Genomic DNA, 26,130 nt, shown 5'->3' with positions numbered 1-26,130 from the left:
CAGAGTCTCCTTCCCATGGGTCCAGATGATGTCATCAATGTAGCATAGGCCATGTTAACACCACCCTATACCGAAAACCCACTGACCGCTATGCCTACTGTCATGCCACCAGCTTCCATCCCAGACACACAACACGATCCATCATCTACAGCCAAGTGCTGAGGTATAACCGCATTTGCTCCAACCCCTCAGATAGAGACCAACAGCTACAAGGTCTTCACCAAGCATTCTCAAAACTACGATACCCACACGAGGAAATAAGGAAACAAATCAAACAGGGTACACGTCTGGTGGGTACAGACAGGGTACAAACAGGGTACAAATCAATCTGGGTACACGTCTGGTGGGTACAGACGTGTACCCAGAAGCCTTCTGCTGCAAGACAAGCCCAAGAAAGAAACTAACAGAACTCCACTGGCCATCACCTACAGTCCTCAGCTTAAACCTCTCCAACGCATCATCAGCGATCTACAACCCATCCTGGACAATGATCCCTCGCTTTCACAGGCCTTGGGAGGCAGGCCAGTCCTCGCCCACAGACAACCCACCAACCTTAAGCATATTCTCACCAGCAACCACACACCGCACCATAGTAACTCTAACTCAGGAACCAATCCATGCAACAAACCTTGATGCCAACTCTGCCCACATATTTACACCAGCAACACCATCACAGGACCTAACCAGATAAGCCACAACATTACCGGTCCATTCACCTGCACATCCACCAATGTAATATATGCCATCATGTGCCAGCAATGCTCCTCTGCTATGTACATCGGCCAAACTGGACAATCCCTATGTAGAAGGATAAATGGACACAAGTCAGATATTAGGAATGCCAATATACAAAAACCTGTAGGCAAACACTTCAACCTCCCTGGACACACAATCACAGATTTAAAGGTAGCCATCCTGCAGCAAAAAAACTTCAGGTCCAGACTCCAAAGAGAAACTGCTGAACTTCAGTTCATTTGCAAATTTGACACCATCAGCTCAGGATTTAACAAAGACTGTGAATGGCTAGCCAACTACAAAAGCAGTTTCTCCTCCCTTGGTGTTCACACCTCAACTGCTAGAAGAGGGCCTCATCCTCCCTGATTGAACTAACCTCATTATCTCTAGACTGATTCTTTCTTGCATATTTATACCCTGCCTCTGGAAATTTCCACCACATGCATCTGACGAAGTGTGTATTCACTCACAAAAGTGTATACTCCAATACTTCTTTTAGTCTATAAGGTGTCACAGAACTCTCTGTCGCTTTTTCCAGATTATGGCACTTCTACAGCAAGCTGTAATGGAGGACTCCTCACCCAATTTTTAAATACTTGGTTTTGTAATGAATACCCATAAAATGTCTAATAGTGCTGGATGCTCTAAGAAGAGTTTGACAGAGTTGAACAGGGGACATTGGAATTGTTGTGCTATGACTACTTCCTTCTGCTCTTGTATTAGTCTTTGGAACATTGCTTCATAGAGCTGTGTCAGAGCCATCTCTGGAAAGAGCGTCCCAAGTGAAGCATGGGGGCACAAATCTATTGGAGTCTTGTTGTTTATTCAAAGTAACGTTAATTTGAATTTCCAGTCTTCTCTTTGAATAACACTTCCTGTTCTGTTGATATTTGTACAGCAGACAGTGCAAAAAACAATGTATACTAACTTACTACATCAGACTGAAAATAAACATTGGCAGCGCACAGATTCACAATTATGTCTCAGGCAACAATAGACTTTGCAAGAGTGACAGCACAAAATGTAAATGATAATTGAAGACGAACTTTTCTGGGCTCTAAGGGACAACCTTATGATGATATTTTGTACTTCTATTGTGCATCCATGTTTTGAAGATGTCAAAGCATTTTTGAGGTAGACAAATAATATTATCTTCATTCTACAGATATACCAAACCACAAAGAGGTTAAACCCAAGGTCACATAGTGAGTTAGTTGGCAGAGCTGAAAGAGAACCTATGAGTCCAGACACACTATAACCACTAGATGATATATTCATATTTTTTATTTTATTATAGCCTGTGGTAGGTGTATCCTTGGGGATAGTATTGGTCATTATTCACCTTGATTTTCCATTTTTCATTACAGTTGAAATTTTTGACATCAATCTTCATTTTGATTACTAATTTCAATTTTTCGGTGCCTTTTACCCAGTGATCTCAAAGCACATTACAGGCTTAAATTAATTACATCTCTGAGGTATAAGGATTATTCTCAGTTTACAGATGAGGAAACTAAGGCACATAGAGGTTAAACAACTTGCTCAAGGTCATACAGTGTGTCTGTGACAGAACTGGGAATAGAACTCAGATGTCCTTCCCCCTACTCTAAAAACTAGACATATGAGCTCCCTTTGTTAGAGATTAGTACCATGTAATAGTTAGCTAAGGACATGAGACAGAGAGAGAGAGACAAGGAAACAGTAAAATGAGTGAGGATATTAATATAATAGGCACCACAGAAACTTGGTGGAATGATAAGCAATGGGACATGGTAATACCAGGGTACAAAATAGAATAAAAATCTTCAATGAATCAAATGGTACCATTAAATCTCTCTGGAGAGAAATTCTCAAGCTTGAATAATAAGAATATAGTGGAATATACTACCCACCACCTGACCAGGATGGTGATGGCAATTGTGAAATGCTCTAGGAGATTGGAGAGGCTATAAAAATAAAAAACTCAATAAGAGGGGATTTCAACAATCCCTATACTGACTGAATACGTCACCTCAGGATGGGATGAATAGATGAAGTTTCTTGACACCATAAATGACTGCTTCTTGGAGTAGCTAGTCCTGGAACCCACAAGGGGAGAGGCAATTCTTGATTTAGTCCTAAGTGGAGCACAGGATCTGGTTCAAGAGGTGAATATATCTGAACCACTTGGTAATAACGGCCATAATATAATTAAATTTAACATCCTTGTGGAGAGGAGGGACATCAAAGAAGCCCACTACAGTAGAATTAACTTCAGAAAGTGGAATTACACAGAAATGAGGAAGCTAGTTAAACAGACATTAAAAGGTACAGTCCCAAAAGTGAAATGCCTGCAAGCTGCATGGAAGCTTTTTAAAAACACCATAGTAGAGACTCAATTTAAATGTATAACCCAAATTAAAAAACATAGTAAGAGGACAAAAAAGTGCCACCATTGTTAAATAACAAAGCAAAATAAGTGGTTAGAGACAAAAAGGCATCATTTAAAAACTAGGAGTTAAATCCTACAGAAGAAAATAGCAAGGTGCATAAACTCTGGCAAGCCAAGTGTAAAAGTATAATTAGGCCAAATAAGAATTTGAAGAGCAACTAGCTAAAGACTCAAAAACTAACAGCAATTTTTTTAAGTACATCAGAATGAGGAAGCCTGCCAAATAATCAGAGGGGCTACTGGATGATCAAGGTGCTAAAGAGCATTCAAGGAAGATTAGGCCATTGCGGAGAAGCTAAATGAATTATTTGCATTGGTCTTCACTGCAGAGAATATGAGGGAGATTCCCACACCTAAGCCATTCTTTTTAGGTGACAAATCTGAGGAACTGTCCTAGACTGAGGTTTTCAATAGAGGAGGCTTTGGAATAAATTAAACAGTAATAAGTCACCAAGACCAGATGGTATTCACTCAAAAGTTCTAAAGGAACTCAAATATAAAATTGCAGAACTACTAGCTGTGGTATGTAACCTATCATTTAAATCAGACTCTGTACCACATAACTGGTGGATAGCTAATGTGATGCCAATTTTTAAAAATGGCTCCAGAGGTGATCCTGTCAATTACAGTAAACCTAATTTCAGAATCAGGCAAATTGGTTGAAGCTATAGTAAAGAACAGAATTATTAGACACACAGATAAACACAATTTGTTGAGGAAGAGTCAACATGGCTTTTGTAAAGGGAAATCATGCCTCACCAATCCACTAGAAGTCTTTGAGGGGGTCAACAAACATGTGGACAAGGGTGATCCAGTGGAAATAGTGAACATGGATTTTCAGAAAGCCTTTGACAAGGTCCTTTGCCAAAGGCTCTGAAGCAAAGCAAGCAGTTATGGGTTAAGAGGGAAGGTCCTCTCATACATCAGTAACAGGTTAAAAGGAAATAAAGAGTAGGAATAAATGGTCAGTTTTCAGACTGGAGAGAGGTAAATAGCGATGTCCCCCAGGGACCTGTACTGGGACCAGTACTATTCAACATATTCAGAAATGATCTGGAAAAAGGGGCAAACAAAGAAGTGGCAAAATTTGCAGACAATACAAAATTACTTAAGATAGTTAAATCCAAAGCAGACTGCAAAGAGTTACAAAGGGATCTCACAAAACAGAGTGACTGGGCAACAAAATGGCAGCTGGAATTCAATGTTGATAAATGCAAAGTAATCACATTAGAAAACATAATCCCAACTATACATACAAAATGATGGGCTCTAAACTATCTGTTACCACTCAAGAAAGAGATCTTAGAGTCATAGAATCATAGACTTTAAGGTCAGAAGGGACCATTATGATCATCTAGTCTGACCTCCTGCACAACAGGCCGCAAAATCTCACCCATCCACTCCTGTAACAAACCCCTAACCTATGTCTGAGCTATTGAAGTCCTCAAATCGTGGTTTAAAGACTTCAAGGTGCAGAGAATCCTCCAGCAAGTGAACCATGCCCCACACTGCAGAGGAAGGCGAAAAACCCCCAGGGCCTCTGCCAATCTGCCCTGGAGGAAAATTCCTTCCTGATCCCAAATATGGCAATCAGCTAATGTGGGCAAGACTCACCAGCCAGACACCCAGGAAAGAACTCTCTATAGTAACTCAGATCCCACCCCATCTAACATCCCATCACAGGCCATTGGGCATATTTACCGCTAATAGTCAAAGACCAATTAATTGCCAAAATTAGGCTATCCCCTCATACCCCTTTATCCCTTCCATAAACTTATCAAGCTTAGTCATGAAGCCAGATGTCTTTTTTCCCCACTGCTCCCATTATAAGGCTGTTCCAGAACTTCACTCCTCTGATGGTTAGAAACCTTCATCTGATTTCAAGTCTAAACTTCCTGATGGCCAGTTATATCCATTTGTTCTTGTGTCCACATTGGTACTGAGTTTAAATAATTCCTCTCCCTCCCTGGTATTTATTCTTCTGATATATTTATAGAGAACAATCATATCTCCCCTCAGCCTTCTTTTGGTTAGGCTAAACAAGCGAAGCACTTTGAGTCTCCTTTCATAAGACAGGTTTTCCGTTCCTCGGATCATCCAGGTAGCCCTTCTCTGTACCTGTTCCAGTTTGAATTCATCCTTCTTAAACATGGGAGACCAGAACTGCACACACTATTCCAGATGAGGTCTCACCAGTGCCTTGTATAACGGTACTAACACCTCCTTATCTCTACTGGAAATACCTCGCCTGATGCATCCTAACACCACATTAGCTTTTTCCATGGCCATATCACATTGGCGGCTCATAGTCATCCTGTGATCAACCAATACTCTGAGGTCCTTCTCCTCCTCTGTTATTGTCATTGTGGATAGTTCTCTGACCACATCCACTCAACGTGGTACAGCAATCAAAAAATCTAACAGAATGTTAGGAACCATTAGGAAAGGGATAGATGATAAAACAGAAAATATCATAATGCCACTATATAAATCCATGGTACACCCACACCTTGAATACTGTGTGCTCTTTTCATAGAATCATAGGACTGGAAGGGACCTCGAGAAGTCATCTAGTCCAGTCCCCTGCACTCATGGTGGGACTAAGTATTATCTAGACCAGGGGTTGGCAACCTTTCAGAAGTGGTGTGCCAAGTCTTCATTTATTCACTCTGATTTAAGGTTTTGTGTGCCAGTAATACATTTTAAAGTTTTTAGAAGGTCTCTTTCTATAAGTCTATAATATATAACTAAACTATTGTTGTATGTAAAGTAAATAAAGTTTTTAAAATGTTTAAGAAGCTTAATTTAAAATTAAATTAAAATGCAGAGCACCCCGGACCGGTGGCCAGGATCCAGGCAGTGTGAGTGCCATTGAAAATCAGCTTGTGTGCCGCCTTTGGCACACATGCCATAGGTTGCCTACCCCTGATCTAAACCATTCCTGACAGGTGTTTGTCTAACCTGCTCTTAAAAATCTCCAATGATTTTTAGTAACCTCATCTCAAAAAAGGCATATTAGAACTGGAAAAGGTACAGAGAAGGGCAGAAAAATAATTAAGGGTATGGAACAGCTACCATATGAGGAGAGATAAAAGATTGGGACTTTTCAGCTTGGAAAACAGACAACTAAGAAGGGATATGATAGAGGTCTACAAAATCGTGAATGATTTGGAGAAAGTGAATAAGGAAGTGTTATTACCCCTTCACATAACACAAGAGAAAAGGGTCACTCAGTGAAATTAAGAGGCAGCAGGTTTAAAACAAACAGAAGGAAGTACTTCTTCACACCATGCACAGTCAACCTGTGGAACTCATTGCCAGGGATGTTGTGAAGACCAAACATATAATGGGGTTAAAAAAATAATCGGATAAGGTCATGGAGCATAGGTCCATCAATAGCTATTAGCCAAGATGGTCATGGATGCAACCCTATGCTCTGGGTGTCCCTAGCCTCTGATTGGGAGACGCTGGGAGTGGATGACAGGGAATGGATCACTCGATGGCTGCCTGTTCTATTTATTCCCTCTGAAGCACCTGGCACTGTCCACTGTCATAAGACAGGATACTAGGTTAGATGGACCATTGATCTGACTCTGTATAGCTGTTCTTATGTTCTTACATAAATTGAAACGACACAGTTGTGTGGTGCTGCCTTATGATTAATGTTAAATATTATGGCAGGAGTTACCAGCTGGTACTGTTACACATAGTCTTACAAGCTTTTTTTTGTAGAATGAGAGCAAATTTCTAATCAAGAAATGCTGTATTGTTGTGTTGTTTTGTTATGTAGTGGTCCTTTGAGAGAAGCTGTGGCAGATAACAGACAGTTTTCATTCTGCTTTACTCTCTATTTGGAGCCAATTCCTGAGACAGAGTAGGTTCCTGGGAACTGGATATTGGTGTATCTGCTCCTGCCAAGCAAGAGGTGACACTGGTGTCAGAAGTGATAGACTGTTCTTGGAAGAAGAAGAAACAGTATATTAAATTAACACTATGGCAAATGACTAACTTTTTAGCAATGTTTAACACTTTTCAGCCAGTGATTGCTGACTTCTCTTTCAGGCCCCACATCCTCCTTCAGTGACCTTTCACTTCTTGTGAACTTGAAAAGTCTCATTAACTTAATTTCCTTTGCAGTCTTTCTTTATTCTCTACTTTTACCTTTATCTGTAATTTTTATAATTCTCTACATCTAGGCTGGATCCTCTGGTCTGATTAAGCTGGGCTCAGCATGGAACCAAGGGGGCAAAGTCGGTTTTATGCGATCTTTGTGGCTCCTCAATCCATATATCTCAGTTGTACTTTATTTTAAGAGGCATTGCTCATTTTGGTTCCCAAGCAAGCTATGCTGCATACCTATTTGGTGTCCCCTCATTTTTATTGCTGAAAGTTATTTACATCAGAACTAAAGAATCATGGAACTGAAGTTATAGCCTGTTTATACTAAAGGGATGAATCCCTCAACATTTTAAGTTTTCTGCAAGAATAATTTTACGTGCCCCTCATTTTGGATCTTTGTCCCACATTTTTCCCTATCTTAAGGCATTTTGAAGGCTGGTTTGGTTGTGGCACAATTTAGAGCAGCTCCAGGGCTCAGGACTGCTCTGAGTTGCTCCCAACTTCCCCAGCAGTAGAGTGCGGCTACTCTCTGGCCACATCCTCTTTTCCCAGACTATGACTTTCACACTGACTCTACAGCACCTGGAAAATCCCCTTATGCTATGGAAAACTCAGGATACCAACTATGCCAGCTTTATGGCATCTTTACACTGCTGTGGATCGCTTTCCCACCCATTTTTGGACATATCTGGCTGTGTACACAAATGTCGTTTCTGAAGCCATCATGTCCAGACTGTGAAATAGACTTCTTGTCAGCTTCAAATTTGGCATATGCGGAGTCATTGTTGGGAATGAAACAACTGTGCAAGAACTATGGAAGAACACAGTCACAGCTTAATCTTTTTCTGCCTCCCTTTCCCCTGACCCCATCAACTGCTAGATCTGTGACTTTCCCATAAAAAGGATAGGTCAGTTCTTTGGCAACCCTAAGTGAGATTTGATGTGAACATAAAAAATAGATTATTCAATTACAGCAGTTGGAGCATGGGAGTGGTAATATATCCTGCTGTCAGGGAACTGAAAGGCCCTGCTTAGTCAGTGCATGTGCTGGGCTGTTCCACCTTCTGGCAGTTTTCCAGATGCCAAGATATATGTGATAATAAATTCATTTTATTGGCCCTGAAGCTTAATATTGTGTTATGAGGCAGTATTGTGGAAAAAAAGCTCAAAGTTTCATAACAAGTCATGCAGGCTAACTTAAGGTTTGCTTTCTCTTTTGTTTCCTTGCAAAGCAATCAAACTGCAAAAGCATTAAAGCTCTGGCATGTGCAAAGAGCTTATTTTGTTTATTTTGAAGTATTTATAACAAAAATTGCAAGCTGAATGTTAGGATTTATAATAATTCATGCCAAATAGCAACCTATTGTTTACTGGCCTGTGCCAAATGTAACCTAGTATTAAGAAGAGAGAAGACTGATTTCCATTCTCTGAATCTTGTTTGATACTCATTTTATTTTTTATATGCTATCAGATACTTCCTCTTAGAGTTGACTTCAATTCTAACTGACATGAAATAGCTCCTGTTGAGGAGGCTGTGATGCTGGCAGGCCACCTGCCAGCCAGACTGCAGGCATTAGCTAAGACCTAACAAACTCATAGCTGGAAACCAGATCAGTTCACCTGTATGTTAATTTTGCTCAAAATAGGTATTAATCTTATAAGAATATATTTAGTATTTAGACTCTATGACATGATTGTAAGTTGCTGCATGTATTAATCTCACATATAATGTCAGTATTCTATGCTATAAGAAAACATGTACATTTTGCTTTATGACTTTGAGAATGTTTGCTCTGAACTTGTGAACCCAGGCATGGGACTTGTTCCCTGCCCATCCAAAAGGACTATCAAAATCAGTTGGGCCATCAAGGAATATTGCAATAAAAAAGATTGGTTAATGGCCCTATTGCACCAGGAAATGCCATGTGCCCTGTGTCTTAGAAGCTGGATGAAAGAAATAAGACAAAGTCACATGAAAATTTTCCATCTTTTTGGCTGTTTGAACTCTGACAGGGCTAGAGACACCAAATAGAAAACAGAGATCCCCTGGGGCTGCCTTTTGGGTCCACCCTGAAAGAGACTTTGAATTGACAGATCACTAAAACTCTGGCACTCTTAGGATTTAGATAACTCATTTGTGTGTATATGTTTGCTTTAACCTGTAAATAGCTTTCTTATTTCTTTTTCCTAGTTAATAAACCTTTAGATAGTTTTTTTACGGGATTGGCTACTTGTATTGTCTTTGGTGTAAGATCTAGAGTACCAGTTGATCTGGGGTAAGTGACTGGTCTTTTGGGACTGGGAGAAACCTAAATGTGATGTGTTTTTTGGTGTAAGTGACCATTTATCACTAAGTCCCATCTGTCTCAGTGGAAAGATAGACTGAGGTATCTAAGAGGACTGTCTGTGACTCCATGGTAAGACTGGTATAGTGATCCCGGAGTTCACAGTTGTTATTGGCTTGGTAAAATCTAATTATAGAATATACCATTAATTTGGGGAGTCTGTCCTGTTTTCTGACACTCTGCCCTGAGGTAGGCACTCACAGCTGTGAGCTACTCCAGACAACATGACAGAGGCATCGAGGTATGAGTGTCCATAGACTATGTTTCATTGACGACAGTATGTTCTAGTTCACTTAAATTATTATCCAAAGGACCATAATGGGCACCAGAGGATAAGTCAGGTCTCCCAGGAATAACTGGACCTACATCTAATGGGAAGGGAATAGCCAGGGGTTTGAGCATTGGCCTGCGCAACCCAGGGTTGTGAGTTCAGTCCTTGAAGAAGCCACTTAGGGATCTGGGGCAAAAATCAGTACTTGGTCCTGCTAGAGAAGGCAGGGGGCTGGACTCAATAACCCTTCAGGGTCCCTGCCAGTTCTATGAGATAGGTATATCTCTCTATATATATTTACACCATTAATGTCCACAGTAGTCCTCAATCCTTTTCCCATTAATTTAAATAGAACTGAATTCTGAAAGATACTAGCATTGTGGACCATTCTAGTCCAGCCTGCACTTACGTCTGTAAACCTACTGTGGTGGTCAACCAGGTCTTGAAGCACCATGGTTAAATACCTCTTTCTTGTTTATGAATTCTGCATCCTGACAGGAGGAGGCATGCCGGAGTGTTTGTGTCAAATGATAGGCATATAGGTTCTGTCAGTTGCCCCAGAAGAGTTTGGGAACCCATGCATGCAAAGCCATCAATAATCCCTGGAGCGCTACCTAGCTTTGACCTGGCTGGACAGCACCTTATCAGTGGCATAGGACCTGCATGAGACTGGCCCCAGCAGTTGATCTCCCCATGCTAAACCAACTGGCTACAGACCGGTAGCATTCTGGGGTGGCCAGTTTCCAGATGGCAATGGTGAACTGCTTCTCTATGGGTATAGCACACTGCATGTTGGTACTATAGTATTTGTAGCTGCAGCTCTGGGTCAGTTCTGCACAGATCACAAAAAAGGTAGTCCTTCCTACCCTGAAGTTCTCTCACTACAGCTGGTTGTCCCAGGTCTGCAGAACGATCCTCTCCCACCAATCCATGCTGGTTTCCCAGGCCCTGAAACAGTACTAAATGCCACGTGGCGGATCCAGGAACCAGTGTTCTAATTCCAACAACTTGGCATTGTCCTCTTCTTCATCCTGCTGCCATCACCTCAGGGTGTTCTTCTGCAGCTGGAGAAGCTGCTACGACTGCCATAGAATAGTCTCTTGCTCCCACGTAATCTGCTCAGTGGTGTGTCGGGCAAAGTCCGCTGCTGAATTTGTCTGGCTTTGACTGCTGTAATACAGCCCAACCAGCCTCTGCAAATGTGCTTGTCACCATAACAATACGGAGCATTGTTGGATCCATGCTAGAAGATAGCAATTTTAAAAATGGTGTGAAACTGCCGAGAAAGGATGTATGGGGGGAAGACAGTGGAAACATGGGATTTAAAAAAAAATGAAATCACCTGGCTTCCCACAAATCACAGCTGCGAAATAAAGGACCATGGGATAATCACTGAGGACATTATGCCCTCAGTTCTCAGCAAACCACTGCTGTGTATTCACACCATGTGAATTGAAAATGGAACAGGTGTTCTGTGTGCACACTATAGGTGTGACTTACATTCTGTGAGTTACCTGACTCTTGTCTAAAAGCTTTGACTGAATCCTGTGTAGTTAAATCCAAAGTGTGTGTCCATCCCCTTCTAGTTTCCTGTCCACATACAGCCATCTACTGCTCCCAGTTTCTCCATTAGCGTATGTCGTAATGGACTAAAGATTGCAACTCTGCTGATGAATCATGTGGAGGGTGAATATGGTTCTACATTATGACCTTTTATTCCAATTTTTAAGTTTTCTAAAAAATTAGGAAATTATACTTTTTTAAAAAATACCCTATGTTAAAAGAACTTTAAGGTTGCAAAGTCAAGCATGCAGAAGTTTAGAAATGCCAGAATTAAGGTTGCCCATGCAACCTTAATTTGATCCTTTGTGCATATGCTTTATAATAGAAGTCTTTAGTTATATGATCACACACTATTTTTTCACTGATCTACTATCTTGTTAATAACTTGCCTTTCAGAGCCTTTATGGACTACATTTGCTGATAGTGTGGTCAAGCTCAGAATAGATCACTCATGTTCACAAACTCCAATAACAGTTCATCAGATGTTCAAAGAGACTGTGGATAAATATGGGCCTCTCAGTGCTATGGCCAGCAAAAAGAATGGAGAATGGGAAAAAATCACATTTGCAGAGTATTACAATCTTTCCTGGAAAGCAGCCAAAAGCTTTTTGAAGGTAAGTGTTTAAAAAAACAACAATCCAAACTCAGACTTGTTATACAGGTTTTTTTATTACATATCATAGCATGAACATGTTTCTGTGGGTTTTCAGTCCTTATGAAGAGTAGCAATCATGTTTGACTGCTAGAATCTGCAACACAGCCTTTATTGAAGTACCATATATATTCGTTCATTAGCCCGTTCATTTATAAGCCGACCCCCCAAGATGGATAGGTAAAAATAACAAAAACTGTATGACCCTTTCATAAGCTGACCCTATATTTCAGGGGTTGGCAAACTTTCGTTCCTGGCCTGTTAGGGTAAGCTGCTAGCGGGCCTGGACATTTTGTTTACCTGGAGCGTTCACAGGCATGGAGCCCCTCAGCTCCCAGTGGTGGTTTGCTGTTCCCAGCCAATGGGAGCTGCGGGAAATGGCACCACTTCCCGCAGCTCCCATTGGCTGGGAATGGCAAACTGCGGCCACAGGGAGCTGAGGAGCTCCATGCCTGCAGATGCTCCAGGTAAACAAAATGACAATGTATTAGATACTCAATTCAGTGATTCCATAGAATTTAAAATCATCAAATTTTGGTGTAGACCCGTTTATAAGCCGACCTCTGCTCTTTGACGCATCACTTTTTTACCGAAAATATTCGGCTTATGAATGAATATATATGGTAAATCTCTAGTAACTGTACCATTCAAATATTAATGAGACCCTGTCAATCCATAGTAGAGGATCAGTGTCATCCTGGAATGCCTCATGTGATTTATCTTCCTTTTAAGTGCAGTATATTTGATGACCCCAGCAAGTTGTGTCTCATAAATTTCTGAATTGCCTAGCAATTTTCTTTTTTATGATTGACCAAGGCAATGAGAGGCAGATTAGTAAATATTTCTATTTAATACATTATATTGTTATAGTTATATTTATTATATTATTTTAGTTGTATACCAGACAGATACTAATATTTTCAATGTTGGCAGATGGCACTGATGCCTGTGCTTGCAAAGGTGTTGGCAGAAACAGTGGCAAAGTCAATAGGTGAGACTCTGCTTGTGAAAGCAGTTGCAATAACATAAGAACATAAGAACATAAGAAAGGCCGTACCGGGTAAGACCAAAGGTCCATCTAGCCCAGTATCTGTCTACCGACAGTGGCCAATGCCAGGTGCCCCTGAGGGAGGGAACCACACAGGCAGGCAATGATCTCTCTCCTCCTGCCATCCATCTCCATCCTCTGACGAACAGAGGCTAGGGACACACATTCTTACATCCTGACTTAGCCACCATGAATTTATCCAGTCCCTTTTAAACATTTTATATAGTCCTAGCTTCACACAACCTCCTCAGGTAGGGAGTTCCACAAGTTGACTGTGCGCGAGTGAAAGAAAACTTCCTTTTATTTGTTTTAAACCTGCTGCCTATTTTTTTTTTTTTGACCCCCCCTTGTATTATATTATGGGGAATAATAAAATAACTTCCGTCCCCCTTAGTCTCCTCTTTTCCAAACTGAAGAGTCCTAGCCTCTTTAATCTTTTCCATATATGACCCTCTCTCTACCTAATCATTTTTTTTGCTCTTTTTTCTGAACCTTTTCTAGTGCTAGAATATTTTTTTTTGAGAGAGGGACACATCTGTACACAGTATTCGAGATGTGGGGGTATACCATGGATTTATATATATAAATATATATATATTCTCTCTCTCTCTCCTCCCCTTTTTTTTTTCCTAACATCCTGTTTTTTTTTTTTTTTTGCCTCTGCACACATCATGACACAGATCTTCAGAGAACTACTCCTCACTCAAGATCTTTTTCTGACTCACTGTAGCTAAATTAGCCCCATCATGTTGTATGTATAGTTATTTTTTTTTTTTTTGTACTTTTTTTTTTTACATTTATTAAATTTTTTTTTTTTTTTTGCATTTTGTGCCAGTTTTTTTGTTTTTTTTTTTTCTTTTTGAAGTTCTTACTTTCTCTTTTACTCTCTTCTTGAGTTTAGAGTTCAGTTAACTTTGCTTGCAAACTTGCTTTTACCCTGTTTAGATCATTTATAAATAAATAATAAATTGAATAGGATCTAGGACTTGACTGAGGACTGACCTACACCCACTAGTCCCCTCTCTCTTTTCTTAGAATTTAATTCCTACCTTTCCTGTCCTCCTTTAAGTCCTTTACCCATTCATCCCATCCATGAACTTCCCTTCCCATCTTAGATTACAGCTTAATTTATTTTGGTGAGGACCTTGTCAAAGTCAAAGGCTTTCTGAAAATCACTATGTCTAACACTTCCCCCCTCCCCACATGTTTGTTGACCTCTTCAAAGAACTCTAATAGATTAGTAAGACACGATTTCCCTTTACAGAAACCATGTTGACTATTGCTCAAGAGTTTATGTTTATGCAATCAGGGAGACAAGGGTGGTATTCACAAAGGTGCAATACAGGTGTCTTGAGTGACTGTCTTTTTAGAGCCTGTGACGCAGATTGTTGGCATGGCCTTTAGATTATCTTTGGATGCTAAAATGTCAAGTAAGTTAGTTTTCATTATGTTTTAGAAACTACTGCATATTTTTCAGAAAGAGTTCAAAAGAAAATAATGCCAACAAAAGTTGGCACCAGTGGCATCTGTCACTATAGACAGTAACAGAGCAGCGCTACATGAACACCTAGGTTGTTCTCTGTTCCCTCATGGCCACAGGAGGGAGGGCTCATAGAGCCTTCTCCTCATGTATGGCCCAAGGTAGGGAAAGGACACAATCTCAGACCTGGTGCTCCTGAGAATGGGGACTAGCTCCTTGGGGCTGCAAATTACATAGAACAGCCTAGAGCAGCGAACCGCAGCCAGTGGGAGCCGCGATCAGCCGGACCTGCGGATGCAGCAGGTAAACAAACCAGCCCAGCCCACCAGGGCTTTCCCTACACAAGTGGTGTCCCAGGTTTGAGAAACACTGATATAGAGGGTCATAGAGGGGGCTGATTCATGGCCCACCTTGCACAAGCCCACAGAGAGGGCTGGGCATGCAGGGAGAACGTCCTTAAGGGATAGAGCAGCATGCATATTTCTCCCTGTTCTCCAGGGAACTTGAAGTATAATTCTTCACAGAGCTGACCCAGGGCCATAGAGCTATGCAACACTCCTCATTCGGGGCTATGTACTAAGTCCACAATCTGGCCCTAAGTATAACTAAACAAAACTAACCTGGCAAGGTGAAAATGATTTAGTAAAGATTCTGAGTATGGGATAAGTCTAATATTTGTTGAACTTCAGTTCATGTTGCAAAGCCCTTCTGTTTTTCTGACCTTCTTTGAGGGGCTGGGCTGGGCTGGGAATTAGTTTGTGAGGGGTGGGAGAGTCTTATGTTTGCATGAACTTAGGGAGTGTTAATTGCAGACAGTGGTTCCATTTGTATTGTGTATATGGTCTATTAATACATTTTGCACAAATGCCTAGAGCTATGGATGGGTCCATTTTTTAAATGCATAAATAATAAAGAGCTCCAAATCTATTTTTTTGGGTTCACTATATCTTTCTCTCTAATATGCCTGCATTACATATCCCAGTGTTTGCTCTTTTGTTTTAAGCTTGGTCTTGAACGATTCCACAGTGTAGCAATACTTGGATTTAACTCTCCAGAATGGTTCGTTTCAGCTGTTGGGGCTATTTTTGCTGGGTAAGTTTTGGATTGGTGCTAGGCCTAGTAATGAATGTTTTCCAGTGTAGCATTTGGTTCTGTAGAGTCTGACCATCCCCTCCTGTAGAAAGAGGGAGGAGAGAAACCACATTTCATGCTCCTTTTGTACTCCAAATAAACTACCTCTTTTCTCTTTTAGCCACTAAACATATTAGAGCTATTGTGGCTCACAGTGCCTCAAGGGGTGAGTTAAAGACCCAGTAAACTATGACCGGTAGTATTGTTTCATTTGCAAATATTACCATCTCATAAGTATGTTCAGTCACATGGTGGGGATCTGTTATTTTCCCTGTATCTAAACTAAAGCAATCCAAAACCTCACAAAATGAGCCTCTTTGCTAAAGCCCCAGCTGCATTAGACACACAATATACTGTATTGTCTCTTATCTCTGTTCCTTGAGCGATATGGATCAAAGCCCACCAATTTCCTGTTAGTGCGGCTGAGCCTGCCCATGAACTGATTCCTGGCCTGATTCCAGTGCAAAATACGACATTGATGAAGTGACAAGCGAAGCACTAACCAGCCAAATTCTGTCTGTCGCAGTGTCTGGCTGTCTAATTCCAATAATCAGTTTCTTGATTTGGTCTCTCTGAGAGTGCACCTACACCAGCAAAATTCAAACTGGTAATTCACCATCAGTGCAGCTCCGTCAGTGGCAGAAATAGTGGGGGATGTCCTGTAAAGAGGACGTAGGCATTTTTCCACTGTATGGTCTAAACCTACTCTAGGCAACATGTAGGGTAAAAGTGCTGAGTCCTACGCTACAGCCTCCACTATTATTGCATCCATTATGAATTTCCCTAGCGTAGACAGGGCCTTGGGTGCTTCGATAGTCACACCACCACATAATGGTACTGTTTTTCAGACTAAGTGCTGAACTCTTTTCTTGTGTCTGTTACTGTTAGATGTGCAGAATACCTGGGGCAAGCCTGACAGCTACATCTATGCTGCACATTGTGTGTACCCACCCCCCTATGCACTCCACTGGGTTTCATCCAATCTCAAATTCTTCTTCCCTTTTGAACAACTGTAGCAAAGGTGCCAACATTGGTGATGCTCCGGGACTGAAGCACCCATAGAAAAAAAATAGTGGGTACTCAGCACGCACCGGCAGCCCGGCGTATCAGTTCCTTCCCCTCTCCTCCCAGCCCTCCTGCCCACTGGCAGGCCCCAACGATCAGCTCCTCTCCCTCCCCCCACAGACCTCCTGTCCCCTGGTGGGTCCCACTGATCAGCTCCTCCCCCTCCTCCTCCAGCACATCCCGCCCACCAGTATCAGCTGTTCAGTGGTGTGCAGGAGGTGCTGGGGGAAGGGGAGGAGCAGGAGCAAAGTGGGGGCGGGAAGAGGTTGGGCGGGGGTGAGAGTTTTGGGGAAGGGTGGAGTGGGGGCAGGGCCTGGGGCAGAATGGGGGTCAAACACCTCCAAGAACTGGGGAAGTCAGCACCTCTGAACTGTAGTATGAAGGGGAAAGTGTCTTGTGCTCTGTGTTTTCCTGCTTAGCCATCAAGTTCACCTTTTTTTGTTAACAGAGGAATTGTCACAGGCATCTATGCAACCAACTCTCCCGAGGCCTGCCACTACATTGCTTATGACTGCAAAGCCAATATCATTGTGGTAGAAAATCAAAAACAACTGGACAAGATAATGCAGGTATGGAGGGTTGCGTCTGTAACTTCTGAGGTGTAATTACACTGCTCAAGATGCTGTGAAAGGCCAAATATCAAATATTTTAGCTGTATAATGGTCAATTGGAACATCTCACAAAACTAGGGACAGAACTAATATTTTTTTGTCCTGAAATCACAGGCCTCTGCCACTTGAGATATTTGAGCTAAAGGCAGGGCCGGCTCTAGGCACCAGCAAACCAAGCACGTGCTTGGGGCAGCACATTTTCAAGGGCAGCATTCTGGCCATCTGTTTTTTTTTTGCTTCCGGCTGCACAAGCCTAGATCCGACCCTGGCAGCAGCAGCACGTCGTGTGCGGGGGGTGCCCTGGGGCTGCTGCGGTTCGCGCCGCAGGGGAGCAGCACCGCACCTTGTGGCTGGGCCGGGCAGGCTCCAAGCAGGGGACACTCGGGCTGGGGGCTGCCCCGCGGGGCACATGGAGCCGCCTGCAGGTGCCTCAGGGTGGCCGCCCCCCAGCACCGGGGCTGGGCGAAGTGGCCCGAGCTGCCCAGGGACTGCGGCAGGGCAGCCAGAAGCAGAAGCAGCAGTGGGGCCATAGAGGGCAGGGCGCTGCCATGCGGGGCCCGCATCCCACTCTCCAGGGCTCCACTTCCTCTGGGGCTACCCTGCCCCAGCTCCTCAGCCCCTTGTCAGGGCAGTCCCCCGGCTCTGCCCTCCCGGGTCCCAGCCGGTCCTGGAGACCAGAGCCCTGGCTGGAGGGACCCTGGGCTGAGGCGCCGCCCGGGAGCCCTGCTGCTTACCCCGACCCTGCCAGCGCCAGACCGTCTGGAGGCAAGGGGGGGAGCGGGCGGAGTCAGCACTGGTGAGGGGGAGCCCAAGGCTGGGGTGGCAGGAGGTGCCGGGGGTGGGGAGAGAGAGGCCCGGGGGAGAGGGAGAGCCCAGGGCAGGGGGGAGGGAGGGGGGCAGCCAAAATTTTTTTTGCTTGGTGTGGCAAAAAGCCTAGAGCCGGCCCTGGCTAAAGGATAATCTCCATAGCTATTAAAAAAATGCAGTGCCTGTGACACACAACTGACCAGTTCTCATTCTATCCAGTAGATAGCACACTAGCCAGTTTATTACAGTGTTATCTGACAAGCCATTTTCTGATGATGAGCATCATATCTTAATTCTTAGTGGAATATCACAGTCTGCTTCAATGCAAGTGATTAGAATGGCTAAAATTCATTGCAATAACGGTTTCACTATAGAATTAACTAGTGTAATAATGCTGAGTTCTGATTAACAGGGTGACCTTTTATGGGCTGTCGCATTTCATGTTATTTGGATCTGGATTTCAGGAATCACAGTGGTGACTTCTTACAGAGAAGTTACTATTTCCCAGCACAACTTCACTGTCATTGGTGATTTACCTCACTGTAACTGGAATTACAACCTGCACATTGCAGAGCAATGAAACAGACCAGGGCTTTCATTCAATCCCAGTGAATGTATTCCATTTAGACTGAGCCAGCTTCACTTTCCATTGAACTCTGTGGTAAACCCAATTGGTCTCCAATGAGCAAATGAAATATTGGTTAAAGAAGGGACTATCATACTGGAGGAAATTTTTAAGTGCTTCCATTTTATAACAGACATCCAGCCAATTATTCAAGATATTGGTGTTTAGAGACTGAATCTTCCCTCTCCAGAACATCATCTCTTCCTGCTTGTAATGTTAACTATTGAGGCAGGTATGAACTGCTGTCCAATATCATGGTGACTAACATGATATAAACACATGGACAGAGGGGGAAGCTCTTTATTTAAAATGAATGTGTCACAATTTTGGCAAAACTCATTGGAGGCTACAAATGGGATCATGCTGCTTCTCCATATGGGGCCTGATCCAGTGACCCAGGAAGACTTTCAACTGACTTCAGTGAGCTTTGGATTGAGCCCAGGTGAACAACATTAGGTCAGGTGATTCTTTCGGTGATATGCTCGAGGAGGCTCTTGGGAATGGAGGAGGAGAGATGTCCCTGAGGTCCCCTTGCTGAAAATGAAAAGTGTGTTGATTGCTCTGCCTCTGATGGAGTTCGCCCCTTTTCTGCATACTCCAAGATACTCCGCCTGGCCAGAGATAACATATCCCTGGGTCTTGTCAAACATACTTCTGATGAGTGTGACATCATATGGTTTAAAGGTACTGAAAGGGAGTGTGACCAAAGACAAACAGGGATTTTACATGTACTGCCTCTGCCATGGACAGTGTCCAAGTCTCTGGCAGTAAGTTCAGGAGGAGGGTGTGACATTGCACCTCATAAGGCTTTATGGAAATATGCTTATGAATGTATATATGACATAACTGGAATATGTTTTATGCTACTTATGCCATGTAACATATCTATGTAAAGGTTATGATCTACTGAATCTATTCATCCCTATTTGTAGGTATGTGTCATTTTTGTGTTCGAAGTTATGAATATTGACTATGTACTTGCTTGATTTCTAAGTAGCCTTAGTAAAGCATTTGGTCAGCTACTTGAGAAAGGAATGAAGTAGTCTTGGCACATCAGTTGGCAGGCCCAAGGAGGTTTCTGTGATCCAACCTGTCACACACTAACCATTGCTATTCACACAGGTACAATTTCACCAGTTCAGCTATCCATGGTTCAGATCAATAATGTAGGTGCAGCTTTGGCTGGCAGTGCACCATGATGCAATTAAATGCTTTTGGCAAGGATAGGCAAAACTACAACATGGGAAGTGAAAGTAGCAGCGTTGGCATCTAGTGGTGAACCTAACATTTTTACAGGCTAAACACAGCAGCTAATTATTCAGATACAATAGGCTCTTTCAATTTTTTTCTATTTCTTTGAAATTTCCAAATTGCTGTTATTTTTTAAAGTTATATATGTTTATATATAAAATGTTTAAAATGAGGCAGAACATTATAAAAAACTTAACCAAGGCTTGGCTACTTTAGAGACTATCTCTGTCTTCATGTGATAACCAGAGCAGCTGTAATCTGCTCACATCCCGCCCTAAAAGCATTACTCTCACTGGTTGAAATGCAAAGAGGCTGGTGGCAGGTCACTTTAAATTAAGGTCCTCAACTCAGGAGGGACCTTAGTTGGAGCACCTTGGCTCAACATAGCATGGGTATAGCCTCCTCGAGAGCATGCTGCAAGCCTGTGTGTATCCCCAGGGGCGTTGGGATGAACTGGGTCTGAGTAGCTTTAGGGAAGAATATTATTTGTGGTGGATTTGAGGGGGTTCAATTTTTGGACTCTTTTGATAGACACTTTTAATTAAATCAGAAACAAGTGAATAATAAATTATATGCTGTTGTTTTTTAAAACCCCAACAGATCTGGAGTCGTCTACCGTGCTTGAAAGCAGTTGTGCTATACAATGACTCTTTGCCAGAGAGACATCCCAATTTATATACGGTATGTGAATTTTAGAGCAGTGTAAAAATTCATTCAGTTGATGTATTTCACCTTCTTTTCTGTCTGTGGAATGTCTGCCAGAGGATCACAATGTTTTCATATGTGTTTGCTCTTCAAAATACTTCAGTGTAATTTTTCATTAATTTCATTTACTCGGCAGTTTGTTTGATAGTTGATATTCAAAATTAGAGCTGCATTGGTTGGCTGGCTTGGTCATGTGTTATTGTTTCAGTTACTAGATCTGATTAACATAATATTTACCAGACTTCTGGTGAGATTATACTTGCAGATCTTTTGTTGTTGTTGTTTTGTTAATACATCGTCTGCCCAGCTCTAGTGAATTGTGATCAGTTATGCTGGATCTGGGAACTAGAAAATGCTTGTGCTCTCACAATCCATTGTCAATATTTTGTTGTCCTCTGGAACCTCCTATTCTGCTAATCTCTGTATTTATAGCAAATATTTCTATACACAAGCAACTGTTGAATACAAGCAACTATTACATATGCAAAGAATAAAACACTTGTTCTAGTGTATTCAGGGTCTTCCTTAGCCCATGCAGTACTTAGACAGCAAGATTTGGGACAAGATTAAGGATCAGACTCACTGTCAGCTATAGGCCCCAAATTTAGGTTTAAAAATAGTGTTTGTGTAGAAGAATTTTCAGTATTTATTTTTAAAATGTCACTGAAGACAATTTTCTAATGTGAAATGTCTAATCCGCATTGTGCTTGGAACTGACTGTGAATTAACAGTGGAAATCCCCTGCTTAGTTTCATTGCCCACATTGAATGAATTGCAGAAAGAATACACATCATTTAGTAGAGAGTGAATAGTAAACAAATCTCTTAAGGGTTCAGATATCAAAACGGAAAGTATTTTACTAGTAACAGAAGTGAGGAGAAAATGTTTAACATATTTATGCCAACATTGTTCCTTCTCTCTGTATTGATTTTCATAGAAGAAAACACTTAACTATACAAAGGCACATAGATATCAAGAGTGTGCTATACAAAATGCAGTGTAATAATAAGAAAAATTAATTTGCAGTGTAAAGAAGATCTTATTTAATCATATACATTTGTTATTAAATAACAGTAAACACTAGAGATTAACTCACACTGAGTTCCAAGTGTCTGAGAACTTTTTGAAAGAGATAAATGACATGGTTTATATTTTCTAATAGTGGAGGACAAAATGTAACTGAAAATGCTACTGATCTAGTGACAGATCTGCCACCTTTTTTCAGCGAGAGGATAATTTTTACATCAGTTGTGTTGATAAGAATTGGCAGTTGCCATGTCTGTATTCCATACAGAGACACTCAGAAATTGAATCACCAATGGTAAAGAGAGTTGTTTATTAGCTTTGATACAAATCCAGTCACATAAAACACAGGATGATAGGAAAAGGCTTTTGTATCATATATTGACAGTTGAGATAATTATACAGTAATGAGCAGTTGCTGCAGCTACGGCAGACTTTACCCTTCAGTCTCTGTGGAATGGAAACACTATCCAAGTGCACGTGCTGTTCAAGTAAACAAAGCCTAGGCAACAGGCGCACTGAGATTAATGCCTTGTGGTATGAAAGAGAGGAAGGTCAAGAATACAAAGCATGAAGAGTCAAGTCATATAGGAATAAATCCTGAGCCTGCACCATTGCCAGTTGCCAGTGAAATTGACACAGTCCACTATGTGGGGAGGAGCAGGATGTGAGGAAACCATGAATGGGACCACACCCTCTATATGCATGAAACTGTGCTCTGTGGTGGGCTCCTGCATGCTTTTACAGGTGGGGGGTTGGAGCATGACTGGTGTGTCAGTGATTAAAAAGGAATCCCAAGACAGACTCTCCCATGGAGGGGCAGCTTCTCTGCCATGAAGAATACTGCAGGTTAAATGCTGAGGTATTGATCACAGAGTGCATCCTGAGGGGAAAGATCCATTCTTCTCAACTATGTAAACTCTCCCTTGCCACCACCATGCTAAAGCCCAGTTGCTGATTACAGGCTTGGTGCAGTGTCCAAGATTTGCCCCTAAGATGGTAGTGGGGAGATTCCTTGCCAGGTATAGAAGTAGGGTGCTGCCCTCAGTCACTGCTCATGTACAGCTGTGTAAACATTATATGAATAATCCAGTCTCAGTAGGAAAACAACCCTTTTTGGTTCTCTTTCCCACATGCTGTGATTACCCCACTCCATCACCTATTAACATTGAAATAATGGGATCTTAATGTGTACATGTTACTTTCAGACCCATATAAATGCATTCTACCTAGACATATCTGATAGTAATCAATAGAACATATTGGCCCAGATTCTCCATTATGCTAAGGCAATTTTGGGTTGCACAAAGGGACCATATGCTTGCAGCATAAGTTAAACAAGAACCCCTCATGCTCTTCCTTGTTCAGGGACTGAACAGCCCTGAATCAGAGAGCTTCAGCCAGCTTCCTGCATCTGCTCGTCTTCCCTAGGTAGTGGAGAACTAAGGCCATTGTTCACACATTTAAATAATAAGAATACTTGGCATTTACATAGAGCCTTTCATTATAGAATCTCAAAGTGCTTTACATATAGAATAGGCAAGAAATAATCTATTGGAAACCCAACAAAATTGGACAGTTTACTTGGTGTTTTAATTATAAGCTGTGATACAATTTACTTTAATTATGAATCAAAACCATTTCTAACGTCAGGTCTGAATCGCATTTTCAGCCCACGTGACTAGAAAAGTGAATAGGAATGTTATTCCCTAAGTAGTCATCAAAAGAATTAATAAAACTTCACTGCCTTTGCACACTCCACTTCTAATAGTTGTATGTTAGTGGTGCCGATTCACAAACTTTTGGGATAACTAGTAGAGAAGGGACTGTGTGACATACAGATCAAAACTGTGGTCCTATATTGGGCTTAGACCCCTCAGACAGGCGAAATTCCAATTTACCTGAATGGGAGTTTTGCCTAAGAAAGGTCAGAAGAGCCAGGCCAATCCTAATTTTTCTGTCCTTTTTCCAGTCTCTTAAAATGTTGCAATTTCCACACTTGCTATTAGCTGACTCCTTCAATTGTTTTTTCCCCATTTCATTTTGTAGATGCAAGAATTTATGGAGTTGGGAAATGAGATACCAGATGCTACACTCAATGACATTATTAGCTCTCAAAAGCCAAACCAATGCTGTGTGCTAGTATACACTTCTGGAACAACTGGGAAGCCAAAAGGAGCCATGCTGAGTCATGACAATGTATGTACTCCAGACACAGCTTTATGATAAAGATTCTCAGAGCATGAGGGTGTTTATTTCTATGCTTTAGAAAGAAATGGGATCATGGTGGAGTCTCCAAGCACTGTGGCACTCTGTTTTAAGGACGGAATAGCAAAAGAAACTATATCCAAACTATATATTTCTGAAAAACTACAAGCTCTTCTCATAGCTGAATTTATAAGTGACATTTTTTGGTTCATGCAGTTGATTGTGTGATAAAATGCTATTACCACAAATATCTTCAAATGACCTCTCAAGATCATCTTCAAAAGAATCATACACCTTAGCCAGCCAATGTCACAGCAGCCTGATATTAGAAGCTTTTGCAAGGTTTTATTAAACTTGGCCCTTTATCTGTAACATTATTACCTTTCCAAGTTACATTCATTTTGGTTCCTCCTAATTTAGTAAAGAATAGCAAAAGTTTTGTATATTCTACAGCCCTCTTATTCACAAAATCTGAGTCTATGTTGCTGCAAACAGCCAACTCTCTAGTGCCAAAGAGAAGCAAAAAGTCAAGTGAAAAAAGGACTTTACACAAAAGTCTGCTCACCAAGGGCTAGAATGTGGTTGGCCCTTACATGGCTATGCAGTGAGGGAAAGGATTAAGGAACTTGCGTGAACACTTGTGTAGCCCATAAAAGGGCTGGCTGGAATTGCAACTTCTGCTCTTGATGGAGCACAGGAACTGAGAGCAATTCACCCTAAAGTAGGGAGTAGGCAGAGCAATATCTGGAAGTAGGATACACTGGACATGATGGACCAAAGCTCTGATCTGGCATGGCAAATCCTGTGTTCTTCTGTCTCAAAGGAATCTGGTATAGTTTCTATTTTGCTGTCAAACTATTTCTGGCTACTGTGCACAAGCAGGCTATTTTTATGCTGATCAACACAGTGGAAAACATCCTTTGCCTGTAACTGTGCTGCTGCCTTCTTTAGTCAAAAGACATTTCCCTCTGCCCTTATTCTAAATCTGTGCTGGGTCAGACATTCATCCCCGCCCTGATCTGATGTGTGAACATAACTGTGTTGAGGGATTTTTGGTTGCTAAGCAGATAATGCAGCTACATATCTAGAAAATATCTTGTCAAGCCTCTTTGTGCTCTTCTTCCACAAGCACTTGCCCAACATTGCCTTCTGCACCTAGGTCAGCCTCCCTGAACCTATACACCATGGCTTGTATTCCTGATGCTAAATACCATTGGTGATACTGAATGACTTTGTGTAGGTAAATTACTCTTTCTGTCATGTGAACTCACTGTTCTATAGTATTTATTGCTATTTTGTTTCAAATTGCATCCTAGAAATGCTTTGCTGATGAAAGGTGACAGACTGACCTTCCTGGACACTGGAGTCCTCTTTACCGATAGCAGGGCACCACACAGGCGCCAACTTTTCAAAGTGTTGGGGCGTGCTGGACCCCCAGCTCCGCCTCAGGTCCTATCCCCACTCCACCCCTTCCCACAAGGCCTCACCCCAGCCTGCCTCTTCCGGCCCCTACTCCACCCCCGCCTCTTCCCGCCTACTTCTGCCCCCTCCCTTGAGCATGCCACATCCTCGCTCCTTCCCCCCAGCCTCCTGCACGCTGCGAAACAGCTGATTGCGTTAGGCAGGAGGTGTAGGGAGGGAGTGGGAAGCGCCGATCTGTGGGGCTTGCCAGCTGGCGGGAGGCGCTGGTGGGATTGGGGGGAGCTGATAAGGGGCTGCTGGTGGGTGCTCAGCAGCCACCATTTTTCCCTGTGGGTGCTCCCGCCCTGGAGCATCCATGGAGTTGGCGCCTATGGGACAGCAGCACAAGCAGGGACAGTGCAAGCTTCCCCTCATGGGTCTCCCAGTTTACCTCAAGCCTGACTGGGAAGGGCCATCTTTAGGAGTGAAATGGGGAAATGGTCTAAAATAAATAGGTGAAATTCAATAAGGACAAATGCAAAGTAGTACACTTAGGAATGAATAATCAAGTGCACAAGTACAAAATGGGAAATGACTGCCTGGGAAGAAATATTGCAGAAAAGGTGGTTATAGTGGATCACAAACTAAATATGAGTCAG

General features: G+C 42.1%; 1 protein-coding gene across 19 annotated transcripts in view; it reads left to right on the top strand.

Annotated features, from left to right (window-relative positions):
- Positions 1-26,130, top strand: part of ACSBG1 (acyl-CoA synthetase bubblegum family member 1) — a 107,730-nt gene that overhangs the window by 61,114 nt on the left and 20,486 nt on the right. For 17 of the 19 annotated variants that reach the window (XM_039491108.1, XM_039491115.1, XM_039491109.1 and 14 more), the window contains 5 exons: positions 11,861-12,078; positions 15,648-15,736; positions 17,289-17,409; positions 20,735-20,815; positions 23,912-24,061. In XM_039491108.1, the coding sequence (XP_039347042.1) occupies positions 11,947-12,078; positions 15,648-15,736; positions 17,289-17,409; positions 20,735-20,815; positions 23,912-24,061 (573 nt within the window). In that variant the 5' untranslated portion in view covers positions 11,861-11,946. Of the gene's footprint in view, positions 1-11,860; positions 12,079-15,647; positions 15,737-15,896; positions 15,942-17,288; positions 17,410-20,734; positions 20,816-23,911; positions 24,062-26,130 lie in introns of those variants that run through there. The other 2 variants (XM_039491119.1, XM_039491120.1) reach the window with 2 other exon arrangements.

The sequence above is a fragment of the Mauremys reevesii genome, linkage group 10 (assembly GCF_016161935.1).
Source record: "Mauremys reevesii isolate NIE-2019 linkage group 10, ASM1616193v1, whole genome shotgun sequence".
Classification (NCBI taxonomy): domain Eukaryota; kingdom Metazoa; phylum Chordata; order Testudines; family Geoemydidae; genus Mauremys; species Mauremys reevesii.
This window is presented reverse-complemented; position numbering and strand designations above follow the sequence as displayed.